At 45.1% G+C, this 14003-nt stretch overlaps 1 protein-coding gene across 2 annotated transcripts in view; it reads left to right on the forward strand.

The window, feature by feature from the left end:
• PKNOX1 (PBX/knotted 1 homeobox 1) overlaps positions 1-13774 on the forward strand; it is a 38016-nt gene extending 24242 nt beyond the window's left edge. For both annotated transcript variants that reach the window (XM_081326586.1, XM_081326587.1), the window contains 3 exons: positions 9474-9550; positions 11029-11201; positions 11852-13774. In XM_081326586.1, coding sequence (XP_081182712.1) covers positions 9474-9550; positions 11029-11201; positions 11852-12063 — 462 coding nt within the window. In that variant the 3' untranslated portion in view covers positions 12064-13774. The remainder of the gene's footprint in view (positions 1-9473; positions 9551-11028; positions 11202-11851) is intronic.
• Positions 13775-14003: the final 229 nt, after the last annotated feature.

The following is a 14003-nucleotide window of genomic DNA, read 5'->3' on the forward strand; positions in this document are numbered from 1 at the left end:
GTTTTAATTAAAGGAGACAGCATTTTACCACTTTTATTATATCCATAATCAAACGATATTCATCATCAAATGTATTATAGAAATAGAATTCTACTGTCTCTCTAGTAAGTTGAGATGTTGATTTTTTTTCATAATAGAAAATACAAATCAAAATAAAATTAATGGGGAAGGGAAAGGGGGGGAGGAAAAATATGGGAAGGGGGGAAGAGAAGAAAAAAGAGTTAACTTCTAACTTTTTCAGCACAGTAGAATAAAAATAGTAATGTAATATCTTCAACTTTTTACTTTCACTTACTTTCATAATAGCCATTTCTGTAACAGTAGACTTGGAGATGTCTGTTTGAACAGAATGGATTGGATATGCCTGTTTTAAACAGTCTGAGCCACATACTCATATGCAACGGTAACAAATAATCATGCTATTGCACTATCAAGGAACATATCTTGACGCATATCATCCTTCACTTCTGATGTACAATATATAAGATCAGCTAATACTAAACAGAGAAAGAAAAGAATTGCATCTGCATTATTGTTCTTTGTTGGAGATTTGCTTTAAAAGTTCATACTTCCAGCTTCCCAGTCTCTAGTCAAGAAACAGATACCGGTAGCTGGATTGTTGAGTACTCCAACTCAACATGATGCTATTAAATGCCAAGTCCATCTGTAATAAAACCTACTTTGTCCATTATGTAATTAAGGAGATGATAGACCTGGCTTATATTCCTAAAGCCAGGCTGGATAAAGAGAAGAAGTCCCTCTATAGAATTTTATGGAGATGGGTTATGAATTTTGCATCAGTCCCAACCTGAGGTAGAAGAAGTGATGGGGCTTTTGTATACCAAAAGATTTTAGCTGTTAGGAGGGCACTGTTCCAAAAGGGGCAAGATGAGAGGCCTTGTTCATGATACTGGGACAAAAGGGAAAACTGGCGGTACTTCCATTATCCTCCCAGTTGTATAGCAGCATCCCTCATTCAGCTACTTAACTTCACTGCAGAGGAGGTTATGGATTCAGCTAGACTGTTAGTATTACCGTATATACTTGAGTATAAGCCGAATTTTTCAGCCCACTTTTTGGGCTGAAAAATTCCACTTCGGCTTATACTCCAGTGAACAAAAAAACTTACCGAGGACTTGTGCGCGGCCGAGGCTTTGGTGCTTCCGGGATCGCACGCACCTCTCCCAAGCCACCGCCGTCCGGAGACCTGCCAAAGTTTGGGGAGGTTTGGGGAGGTGCGCGCGCACCTCCCCAAACCTCCCCAAACGTCGGCAGGTCTCCGGACCTCCGCGCCCTGCCTGCCTGCTTCTTTCCGCTGCCTGGCTGCCCTACGATGTAACCCGCTTCATGATCGAGTGCGACGCCTGCAAGGACTGGTTTCACGGCAGGTAACACAAAGCGATCGGGCCTTTCCTCCCCCCCCTTTCCCTCCCCCCTCCCGCTCTAGGGCAGAGATCCCCTTCCTGCCGTGAAACCAGTCCTTGCAGGCGTCGCACTCGATCATGAAGCGGGTTACATCGTAGGGCAGCCAGGCAGCGGAAAGAAGCAGGCAGGCAGGGCACGGAGGTCCGGAGACCTGCCGACGTTTGGGGAGGTCTCCGGACGGCAGCGGCTTGGGAGAGGTGCGCGCGATCCTGGAAGCACCGAAGCCTCGGCCGCGCGCAAGTCCTCGGTAAGCTCCGGGCGGTCACTTGCTTCGCGTCTCCTGAGGGAAGGGGGGGCGACTGGAGCGGGCGTGTTTCCTCACCTGCTGTGCGCCGCAATTTGCCCGGGGAATGCGCGGGCCCCGAATGGCAGTGTGGAGCGAGGAAGCGGACAGCCAGGGCTTCCCCGAGAGCCGCGGCCACACAGGGTATTCCTGTGTATTCAGGCTTGCAAAATGGCGGATCGAGCCTCTGCTGGCGGCAGAGGCTTGCAGAGCGCGGATCCAGCCTCCGCCGGCGGCGGAGGCTTGCAGAACGGCAGATCCCAGCCTCGGCTTATACTTGAGTCAATAACTTTTTCCAGTTTTGGGGGGTAAAATTAGGGGTCTCGGCTTATACTCGAGTTGGCTTATACTCAAGTATATACGGTAAATGATTTCATTTCCCCTCCTTGGAATTGGGGGTAGCTCAGGATTCCATGGCTGCCACAGTAACCATGGACTGATCCCAAGTCATCACTAGCCTAACTCATGTGACTGGCCATACCTTGTAGTTATGGAATGTATGGGTCATGATCCAGTTCTGGCGGACTTTTCTGTCAGTCCGACATAAATCACTTCCTCATGATAGTAGGATTAACTGGGAGGGGGAGGGGGACACAAACCTTTGCAGGGAGAAGGGATCTGCTAAGATGGTCAAGCAGAGATGTTTGATGGAACTAACAAATTTCCAGATGACACTTGGGGAGTTTCCCAGTGATCTGGAGGATGTTTATTCCATGCCAATGAAATTTTCAACAATTCCAGTCAGTTCACCAATCCTGTGCTTCTCCTTGATTTACTGAGCAGCTCTGTGAAATGAAGCAGGTGAAGAAATGCCTGTAGTGATGTAAAAAAAAAGAAGAAGCAAGGAGTGAATATGTCAGGTTCGAGCTTACTCTGTGACAATAAAGCAGACATGTCAAACACAAGGCCCGCGGGCCACAAACGGCCCGCCACATGATTGAATCTGGCCCGCACAACTCTCCCAGAAATTACAAAGGTCCGGCCCCCACCACCTTGGCGCCGGCCCGGCTGAGCACTTGCTCAGTAGGAGGCAAGTGCACGTGGGCTGGTGGACCCCAGCACCATTTGCATCTCATTAGTCTCCTGCGGCTCCAAAAAAAAAGTGGAGGAGGTAGGAGGTAGGAGGTAAGAGGGAGTGAGGTGGGACGCGGGGGGGGGAGGACGAGCAACACCCAGCCGGTGAGGAGGAGAGATGCCCAGGCAGGAAGGCAGACTTGAGGTAGCCAGAGAAAGAGCCACAGATGGCTCCTCTGCCGGGCTTCTTTCGCACACGGGCTCCTTTGCCGGGCGCTGCTGAGAGTGAGCAGAGGCGCCCGACCCGGATCCTGCAAGGCCCGGCTGAGATGCGCCCCCAGCAGCGGAGCCGCTCCGGTTTCTCTGCCGGGCTTCTTTCACACACGGGCTCCTCTGCCGGGCTTCTTTCGCGTGCGAGCTACTTTGCCGGGCGCTGCTGAGGGCGAGCAGAGGCGCCTGGCCCGGATCCTGCAAGGCCTGGCCGAAACGCGCCCCCAGCAGCACCAAGCAAAGTAGCTCGCACGAGAAACAAGCCCAGCAGAGGAGCCCGTGTGTGAAAGAAGCCCGGCAGAGGAGCTGGAGCAGCTCCGCTGCTGGGGGCGCGTCTCGGCCAGGGCCTTCCAGGATCCGAGCCGGGCCCCTCTGCTCGCCGCTCCGGCTCCTCTGCCGGGCTTGTTTCGTGTGCGAGCTACTTTGCCGGGAGCTGCTGAGGGTGAACAGAGGCGCCCGGCCCGGATACTGCAAGGCCCGGCCGAAACGCGCCCCCAGCAGCACCAAGCAAAGTAGCTCACACGCAAAACAAGCCCGGCAGAGGAGCCCGTGTGTGAAAGAAGCCCGGCAGAGGAGCCGGAGTGGCTCCACTGCTGGGGGCGCGTCTCGGCCAGGGCCTTCCAGGATCTGGGCTGGGCGCCTCTGCTTGCTGCTCCGGCTCCTCTGCCGGGCTTGTTTCGCGTGCGAGCTACTTTGCCGGGCGCTGCTGAGAGCGAGCAGAGGTGCCCGGCCCGGATACTGCAAGGCCCGGCCGAAACGCGCCCCCAGCAGCACCAAGCAAAGTAGCTCGCACGAGAAACAAGCCCAGCAGAGGAGCCCATGTGTGAAAGAAGCCCGCCAGAGGAGCCGGAGCGGCTCCACTGCTGGGGGCGCGTCTTGGCTGGGCCTTGCAGGATCCGGGCCAGGCGCCTCTGCTCGCCCTCAGCAGCTCCTGGCAAAGTAGCTCGCACGCGAAACAAGCCCGGCAGAGGAGCCAGAGCAGCGAGCAGAGGCACCCGGCCCGGATCCTGCAAGGCCCGGCCGAGACATGCCCCCAGCAGCGGAGCTGCTCCGGCTCCTCTGCCTGGCTTGTTTCGCGTGTGAGCTACTTTGCTGGGCGCTGCTGAGGGCGAGCAGAGACGCCCGGCCCGGATCCTGGAAGGCCCCGGCCAAGTCGTGCCCCCAGCAGCGTCAGGCAAAGTAGCTCGCACACGAAACAGGCCCGGTAGAGGAGCCTGTGCATGAAAGAAGCCCGGCAGAGGAGCTGGAGCGGCTCCGCTGCTGGGGGCGCATCTCGGCCAGGCCTTGCAGGATACGGGCTGGGCGCCTCTGCTTGCCGCTCCGGCTCCTCTGCCGGGCTTCTTTCACGTGCGAGCTACTTTGCCGGCCACTGCTGAGGGTGAGCAGAGGCACCCGGCCTGGATCCTGCAAGGCCCCGGCCGAGACGCGCCCCCAGCAGCGTAGCCGCTCCGGCTCCTCTGCCGGGCTTCTTTCGCATGCAATTCTGGGCCAGGTGCTTCTGAGGGCAAGCAGAGGTGCCTGGCCCGGATCCTGCAAGGCCCCGGCCGAGACGCGCCCCCAGCAGCGTCAGGCAAAGTAGCTCGCATGCAAAACAAGCCCGGCAGAGGAGCTGGAGCAGCTCCGCTGCTGGGGACGCGTCTCGGCTGGGCCTTGCAGGATCCAGGCTGGGCGTCTTTGCTCGCCGCTCCGGCTCCTCTGCCGGGCTTGTTTCGCGTACGAGCTACTTTGCCGGCCGCTGCTGAGGGAAGATCTCTGGAGAGGAGCATAAGGTGGCAGGGAAGCTGCATGAGGGAAGGCTGCTCCAACAAGCCAGCATCCTTTCCACGCATGAGTGGAAATGGGGATTCCCTTTCAAGAAGGGCCAGCCTCCCTCATGCAGGACTGGGAAGTGCTGCTCCCTGCCTCCTCTTGCTCTCCAGAGATCTGTCAAGGCAGAAGGAACACACACACACACACACACACACACTCTCTCTCTCCAAGCTTGGAGACTAGGAGGCTATCTACATCTGAGCTAACAAACTACCAATCATGCCTGGGCTTGGGAAGAAGACCCTTTCCATCCTCTGCACATGCTTGGCTGCAGGTGTTTGGGGAGGTGAAGAGCTTGTGGGGCAATCAGATGTCCCCACATCAAATTAGCTGGTGCAACTTGTTCTCTCCTGACCCAGGCATTTCGAGTAAGCTGCACTGAGTGAGCAGCATTGAGCTGGCCACGCCCACTTAGTCACGCCCACCTGGCCACGCCCACCCGGCCCCCTGAGGGCAACCATAACGCTGATGTGGCCCTCAGTGAAATTGAGTTTGACACCCCTGCAATAAAGGCACACAGCATAGCATAATTACTCCCCTGCCCTTATTTTTTGTTCATGGAATGCTGGCACTATTTAAAGTGTTTTGAATGGCTGGAAAACCCAGTCAGTGCACATTAAGTTGTCATTGTCTGGCCAAGCATTTATAATAGATACAATTGCTTGTATACACTCAAATTTGGAAACTAGATGGACAGAATCTACTGAGATGACAAAGCTGATGCCTTGTAACATTATCTGGGCAGATTTTGAGCCTGTGAAGCTTAAGGAAGTGAACAGAATCCTCTGCAATCTGAGTTCTGGGTGGGACTAAAAAGTTCTATCAATCAATTCCAACTTTGCGAGAACTTTTTTTATCCCACAAGAAGTTGAAATTGATTGATTGATTAATTGAACCTTTTTTTTGTACACGGCGGCAGAGGCCTAAAGCAAAAAGGGTTTATAAAACCCAGCTGAAGGCCTAGGACTGGGGTGACGGCACGCGTGCCCACAGAGAGGGCTCTGCATGCCACCTGTGGCACCCGTGCCATAGGTTCGCCACCACGGTCCTAGGAAGTTTACTGAAAATGGGGAACTGCAGTGGCAAAGGGCTCTGAAAAATAGAAATTATTTGGGTCCTTGGCAGTTTTGAGTTCAGACCTGAGCATGGGACAGAAATTTAATTGGTTGTTCTCATGGATGACACTTGGTTGGTCCTGAATGGAGATGGCACAACTATTTCACAAAAAAGTTTCACAAAAAGAAACTTTAGCTGAACATACCAAAAAAACTACTGCAAAAGACAAAACAAAAATTAAAATAAGAAAATGGTAAGAGAACATTTGTCCGACCTTCATGAGTATAAATCACTGGGACCTGACCAATTACATCCCAGAGTTCTGAAGGAGCTGGCAGATGTTATCTCAGAACCATTACACCATTTCATAAATCCTGGAGCACTGGGGAAGTACCTGAGGATTGGAAAAGGGCTGATGGGGTTCCCATCTTCAAGAAAGGGAAAAGAACAGACCCAGGAAACTACAGACTAATCAGTTTAACGTCAATATCTGGGAAGATCCTAGAAAAGATAATCAAAAAACAAATCTGCGAACAACTAGAAGCAAAACAAAGGTATAACTAGTAGCCAGCACGGGTTTGTTAAAAACAGATCATGCCAAACCAATCTTATTTCATTCTTCGATAAAGTGACTAAACTAGTAGACCAGCGAAATGCTGTGAATGTAGTATATTTAGATTTCAGTAAGGCATTTGATAAAGTAGACCACTACCTACTCCTTGGTAAGCTAGAAAAAGGTGGAATAGACAACATCACAACCATATGGATCTGGAGCTGGCTGGCAAACCGTACTCAACGAGTAGTCCTCAATGGCACTACATCCACATGGAGAGATGTTAGCAGCAGGGTACTACAAGGTTCCGTCTTAGGCCCAGTACTCTTCAATATCTTCATCAATGACTTAGATAAGAGGCTAGAAGGGGAATTCATCAAATGTGCAGATGACACCAAACTGACAGGAGTAGCCAACATCCCAGAAGACAAACTCAGGATCCAAAAAGGATGTTGACAAACTTGAAAAACGGGCCCTATCCAACAAAATGAGTTTCAATGTGGAGAAAAGCAAAGTTTTACATTTAGGCAAGAAAAATCAAAGGCATAAGTACAGACTGGGCGAGACATGGCTTAAAACAGTAACTGTGAGAGGGACCTTGGAGTCCTAGTGGACGATCACTTGACCAGCAGTGTGCAGCAGCAACCAAAAAAGCTAATACAGTCCTAGGTTGTATAAACAGAGGCATAGAATCAAGATCACATGAAGTATTAGTACCACTTTATAAAACCCTAGTAAGACCACACCTGGAATACTGCAGCCAGTTTTGGTCACCATATCACATAAGATGTTGAGAGGTTAGAAAAAATTCAGAAAAGAGCAACTAAGATGATCAAAGGCCTGGAGACTAAAACATACGAAGAACGGCTGCAGGAATTGGTTTTGGCTAGTCTAAAGAAAAGAAGAAATAGAGGAGACATGATAGCAGTATTCCAGTACTTGAGGGGCTGCCACAGAGAAGAGGGGGTCACGTTATTCACCAAAGTACCAAAGGGAAGGATGAGAAACAATGGTTGGAAACTGATCAGAGAGAGAAGCAACCTAGAATTAAGGAGAAACTTCCTGACAGTGAGGACGATTAACCAGTGGAACAGCTTGCCTCTTGAAATCGTGTGCGCTCCATCACTGGAGATTTTTAAGAAGAGACTAGACAGTCACTTGTCTGAGATGGTATAGGTTCTCCTGCTTGAGCAGAGGGCTGGACTAGAAGACCTCCACGGTCCTTTCCAGATTCTATTCTATTCTATTCTATTCTATTCTATTCTATTCTATTCTATTCTATTCTATTCTATTCTATTCTATTCTATTCTATTCTATTCTATTCTATTCTATTCTATTCTATTCTATTCTATTCTATTCTATTCTATTCTATTCTATTTGTCCTCTTTCAGCAGCTTTTATACTGTGAAGCATGATTTTTTCTGGACTGCTTGCAAGGGTTTAAAACTGGATGCATGGTGTTAGGGTATCTCTGTTCCTTCCAGAATGGGATGGGCCAGAGAGGAGTGTTGGACCCAAAGGCACTTCATTTTCTCCTACCTTCTTCAATATCTACACAGGACTATCAATTTGGAGTGAAGTATCATTGATCGTGAGAGAATTCTAATAGAATAGTAGAAACATTTGCTCTTTCTTTTGTGATTATCTGCACATAAAAATAATTTGGAAACTAATAGGCATTTTAGGAAGGAGATTTCTTATGAGTCTGTAATTTTTATTTAAGAAAAGTCTGGCGCTATCATGAATACTGTAAATTGACTACCGTATTTTCTGGTGTATAAGACGACTTTTTAACCCATGAAAATCTTCTCAAAAGTCAGGGGTCGTCTTATACGCCGGGTGCTGAAACTTTAGGGACAGGGCTGGCTGGAAAACCTGGAGCGGATCTCCCATTTGGTCTGCGCAGGGAAAGCGGAACCAATTGGAGAAGAAACTGCAGTCTGTGATTTTTTACAGGCTGGGGTCTGGGCGTCTTTCCTTCTAAAGTTGAAGAGCAGTTGCAGTCTATCCCAACTTGAAAGGCAGGTGGGGAATGCAGCAGCCAGAGCAGCTGCTTAGCTCTAAGGACACATTTGACTCAGGAACTGGGCGGGCGGGCTGGAAAACCTGGAGCGGATCTCCCATTTGGTCTGCGCAGGGAATGCTTTAGAGTGAATTAGGAAAAGTTTAATCCACTTGCACTGTTTTATGTTTACATGTTTGATGACAAACAGCCTTATGTTTATAAGTGACAGTTTTCCTACTAAGTACCTGCATGTCATAAGCATTTGAATTAAAATTACCATATGAAAATCAAATCTGATGTTTTTACATTTTTATTTGGTGTGCGTTGGAAGAGGGGTAGTCTTATACGGCAAGTATAGCCCAAACACTATAATTTAACAGGAAATGTAGGGGGTCGTCTTATACGCCCAATCGTCTTATACACCGGAAAATACGGTATTAATACCATCAGGATTTTAATTGCTGGGAAATGGAAATCTTGAGTAGTGTCCTCACATTATTATTACATTAATAAATCACAGCCTGTAATTAATGGCATTAAAAGAACGTAGCAGGTATAAATGAATTAAATGGCAATAGTTGAAGTCACTGCAGGATGCATTATAGAAAGATTAATTTAGCTGGTCATATTTTATTTTATTAGTGGACTGTTAAGTTCTACTAAAATGCTTATGGAGTATTAAATAACTTTTTAATTTTAATTTTCCTTTATACTGTAAGGGAAACTTGAAACCTATTACCACTGATTGCGTTGTTGGAAATTTCCCTTAAAAAAAACCAAAACAGATGACCCCCCACCATAGAACCAGCTTTGCTGGACTTGCAGCAGCAACCCCTCCCCTCTAACTGAATCTCTAAGAACGATCATAGCATGTTTGCTTTAAATAACGTGCATGGTATTCTTAGTTGCAACTGTTATATTGTTTATAAACTTCTTTGGACAAATGTTTAGAAAAAGTGGGATATGAGTAGCTGTAATAAATAATGAATTGTTTTAATAATGCAATTTATTTAAAATATTCAATTCAAAAAGAAGAACGGAAATCTTTCTTTTTGTAGCATCCCTATCCAACAGAAGATGAGAAAAAACAGATAGCAGCACAAACAAATCTTACCTTACTTCAGGTTAACAACTGGTAGGTTGAACAGAATTATTTTATAGTTTCTATCTCCTTTCTTCTGAGAGACTCAGAGTAATGTACATTGTACATCTCCTCGTATTTTACCCCCTGGAACTCTCTGAAATAGGTTGAGCTAAGAAAGTAACTGGCCCCAAATCACCTGTGATCAAATGGGAACTTGAATTTTATCCTGGGTCTCAGTTCATTGCCATAATTTCTATAAAGGTAAAAGGTTTCCTCCATCCAGTTAGATCTAATCTAGGGGGCAGTGCTCATCTCCGTTTCTTAGCCGAGGGAGCCAGTGTTATCCAAAGACATTTCCATGGCCATGTGGCCAGCATGACTATATGCCGAGGCGCACAGAATGCTGCACCTACCCACTGAAGTGGTATCTATTTATCTGCTCACATTTGCATGCTTTTAGACTGCTAGGTGGGCAGGAGCTGAGGCAAGAATGCGAGCAAGGACTGTCACAAAGTGCTTGGGTCTCTTCAGTCGCCAAACTTCTGGTTGACAAGCCTAGCATCTTAACTGCAAGGCCAGCACGGCCCTTTATAATTTCTATACTGCATGTTTATTTTCTGGAAATTCATAGTCTGTGGGGAAAAAGCAGCTGTATTTTGCAACAGAGAAATTTGGATAGTGGTGGCAACATGTAATTGACCTCATAAAGCCAAACGGGAAATATTAGGCTGGGAATTTGAAAAAGCATCTTGGGAGAAGGAATTGACAAATTACCTCAGTTCAGGCCCAAACCACCTAGCCTGGAGATCCTTTATAACACATGCTTAGGACTGGTTAGCTTCAATGTGCACTGTGATGCTGACAAGAATGCCTTAAGGAGGTGATTATGGCATTCCTCAGATTGTTTGATGCAACCCAGTTTGAAAGACCTTTGGTACATGGGGAGAGGATTCCCAGACAACTGGGTGGATTTCAACACATTGCCCAAACTGACCAGTCTGGATGCCCTTTAGCCACTTTTGCAGGAGAAGGCTGCTCTAAGGATGGGGAGGAATCTGCAAAGCAGAGCCACAGAAAGGAACATGGTAGTTTCCTCACAGGGGAAGGAGAGTTGCTCCTTGTTGCTTTTCCAAGGAGCTCTGACTTAGAGCTTTGCTCAAACCTTTATCAAAGCAAGTATCCCTTTGAAGATTTGCACTGTCAAAATAAAAATAAAAATTGTAGATTTGATTTAGCCCAAGATTTTGATTGATTGGTGGTAAATTGTGAAAGACTGAGTTATTTGTAATTGTATGGAAAGGTACGAATGTGGGCATATTTTAAAAAGACTCACAATTATTTGTAGTCTCTTTTGAGAAGAAAATGTTTAAATATAGACCTGAAATTGTAAAGTGCATCTGTAAATAAGAAAAATCCAGCTGAGAGGCAATTATACTATTTTTGCTCAGTTGTTTAGTTGAAAAAGTCCTAATTAGAAAATGTCAAATTTTTATAGTTAATTTGGAAGTTTGTGTTTTGCCCTTGTGTAGGTTTATCAACGCTAGAAGGCGAATTCTGCAGCCAATGTTGGATTCTAGCTCTTCTGAAACACCAAAAACAAAGAAGAAAACAGCCCAAAACCGACCAGTTCAGAGGTTCTGGCCAGACTCCATTGCATCAGGAGTAGCTCAGCATCAAACTAACGAACTTACTATGTCAGACGGTAAGCAGATGCTTTACTTCATTAAATAGCTTTTTTTACTTTGCTGATTGATGAGCCAATTTGTAAATATTTTGTTCAATTTCTCTGTATGAAGCCTACTGAAAACAATGAATTAATGTAGGCTTACTTTACTAAATACATTTTCATGGACTGCATAGAAAATAGAAATGATTAATATCTGCCAAAGAGGAACTTTCTTCCCTTCCATGGTCAGACAAGTATATTTACAGTGGTGCATTGAAGCTAAATATCCCTGTCCCGATATTTAATTCCATATGTCACAGCTTTAATATATTAGCTTAACTACTGATGTCCAACTTAGTGTGTAAATAATTGCTCCCGGTGTTGCAAATCTAGTCATTTCCAAAATTCTGAATTCTTATTTAGTCCAAGCTAGATTAAAACAAAATGAACACAATGTCAATAAATTGACTTACTGAGGAAAAGAATGGACTGGATGGTCCGTGTAATTGTAATTCATTTCCAATTGTTAAATTTACAGCATTCAATCTAAAACTCCATTTTGGTTTACGTTAGAAAATTAAGATGAAATGAATATTTCAGAAATGAGTTGTGGGTGTTTTTTTTAAAAAAAAATATCTAATTGTGTTTTTTTTTCCAATTCGTCCTCTACTTTTCTCCATTTTTAGGATCAGTTGTCACAATAACAGCTCCCGTCAACATGAATGTGGACAGTCTCCAGTCACTTTCATCTGATGGCACCACTTTGGCTGTTCAGCAAGTCATGATGGCAGGGCAAAGTGAGGATGAATCTGCAGACAGCGCTGAAGATGATGGAACAGACCTCTCAACTACAAATATCAGTGGGCTGGTCTTGGATAACAGCGATTCTCTGCAATAAGAAGCAAGAGGAGCTGACCTAAAATATTAGGAAGGACAATGGACTGACTGACTTTTTATAGTTTGCACAGCAAACATTTTACACAAGTTTTATTTCTAATAAGTTTTATATGTAGATATAGAAGAGTGCACTTTTTTGTATTTCATAGTAAGCTTAAAAGAGTGTCTTTGCAGGTGCAGCAACTTCTTTCAAATGTGTTGTTTTTTGCTTTTAAGTTTGAAAATTTAGTAAGTTTAAAAAAAAAATGATCATCCCATTTGTTTTCCTAAAGTTGTTATCTCGTTCACACACAAAAAAACCTGAGTCGAGCTGAGTAAAAAAAAAATGTGTATAATGGGGTTGCAGATATGGGGTAAAATGGTGGTTGCCTGGAATGTGAGTTAGTTTTACATTAGCATGGATTTAAACTTAACCAAACCAGACAATCACCGTGTTACTCATTTCTTTGCTGTTCTATAGCATCATAAGATCTGCAGTTTTCAAACATATAAAATTGCACTGCTGTGACAGAACTGAAAGTACTTTTATTTCATTGAAAGAAATCAGTTCCAGTTCTGTAATTTTAACCCAGGTGATTTATCAATGTAAATTGTAAAGCATGTCAAATAATGTATGGGATTTGTTCATGAAGTTAGCCATGTAGATTTTGAAAGATGCTTCTGCACCTTAAAAAAAAAAACTAAACGCCCTGTCTAAAGTGGGCAACGTAATACAAAAAAAGAAGTGAAAATGTGTGATTCCTAAAGAATGCATGGCATTTACTATAAACTTAATTTCTTCAGGAGGAGTTAGGTGGACAACTCTAGATCTCATTGAACCTTTAAAATTTGCTGTTGATTTGGTTACCACAGCTTCTTTCTCCTCAAACTTTTCCGCTTTTTCCCATTTGCGCAGTGGTTTCTTTTCTTTTTCTTTTTCTTTTTTTCCCCAGCAAATAAGGTGAGGTTAGAATGGCAATACGAAAAAACACAGAAGAACCAGAAGAAACTATGATTGCAGCTCTTTTCAGATGATTTATTCCATTTTAGAATTCACCATGTAAGCAGCAGCAAACTGTCTTAGTAGTAGTGGGGACATCACTGAAGAACTAGTTTCCACAAGAGTATGGAGATTATGGTTGTCTACAATATGGAGTTTGGCAATGCATGGTTCCAGTTTTCAAAAAAATCTTCACATATATGAGAAGGCTTCCAACTAAGTCACGCTGTATTTAAAGATAACTACTAGTTGACATTACAGCATGACCTAAGGCAGGGGTAGGCAACCTCGGCTCTATTATGACTCATGGACTTCAATTCCCAGAATTCCTGAGTCAGCATAGCTGACTCAGGAATTCTGGGAGTTGAAGTCCATGAGTCATAAAAGAGCCGAGATTGCCTACCCCTGACCTAAGGAGTGGAAGGATTATTAACCATTCTTCATATGTTGATTCTAAGTGGGAGTCTCCTGCCTGAACAGGTATTCTCTTATTTCAGTTCAAGGATACATTTAAAGGTACAAGAGATGCTATAAGGTGTACTCCTAGCTAGTGTGTCTGTCCATTGTTTGCTATAAAACACTTATTTTTACCTTCAGGATTCTTGGATGAAAAATATTTTTATAAATTCTCTAATTGGACGGATGATTTATTAAGCATGAAGAAAAAGTGTTTAGTACTACTATTTGAAAAGTTATGAAAACTGTCCAAATTGAATAAACATGCCTACATGACGTCCTGTGGTTCTCTGCTATCCCGTAATGGTACAATTCATAGTAATACATTAAGGCTTATTCCTTAATGGGAAGCTGGATACTGGTCAGCACTTTATTATTTCACACAAACTACCATTCAAATTATATTCCATATTGAATGCTGTCTCACAAGAGTAGCTTTTCTCAACCTGATGCTTTTTAGATGTTTTGGGTCTTTTAATCCCCAGAAATCCAAGACAACAGCATTT

This window comes from Vipera berus (assembly GCF_964194415.1).
Source record: "Vipera berus genome assembly, chromosome: 4".
In the NCBI taxonomy this organism is placed as follows: Eukaryota; Metazoa; Chordata; class Lepidosauria; order Squamata; family Viperidae; genus Vipera; species Vipera berus.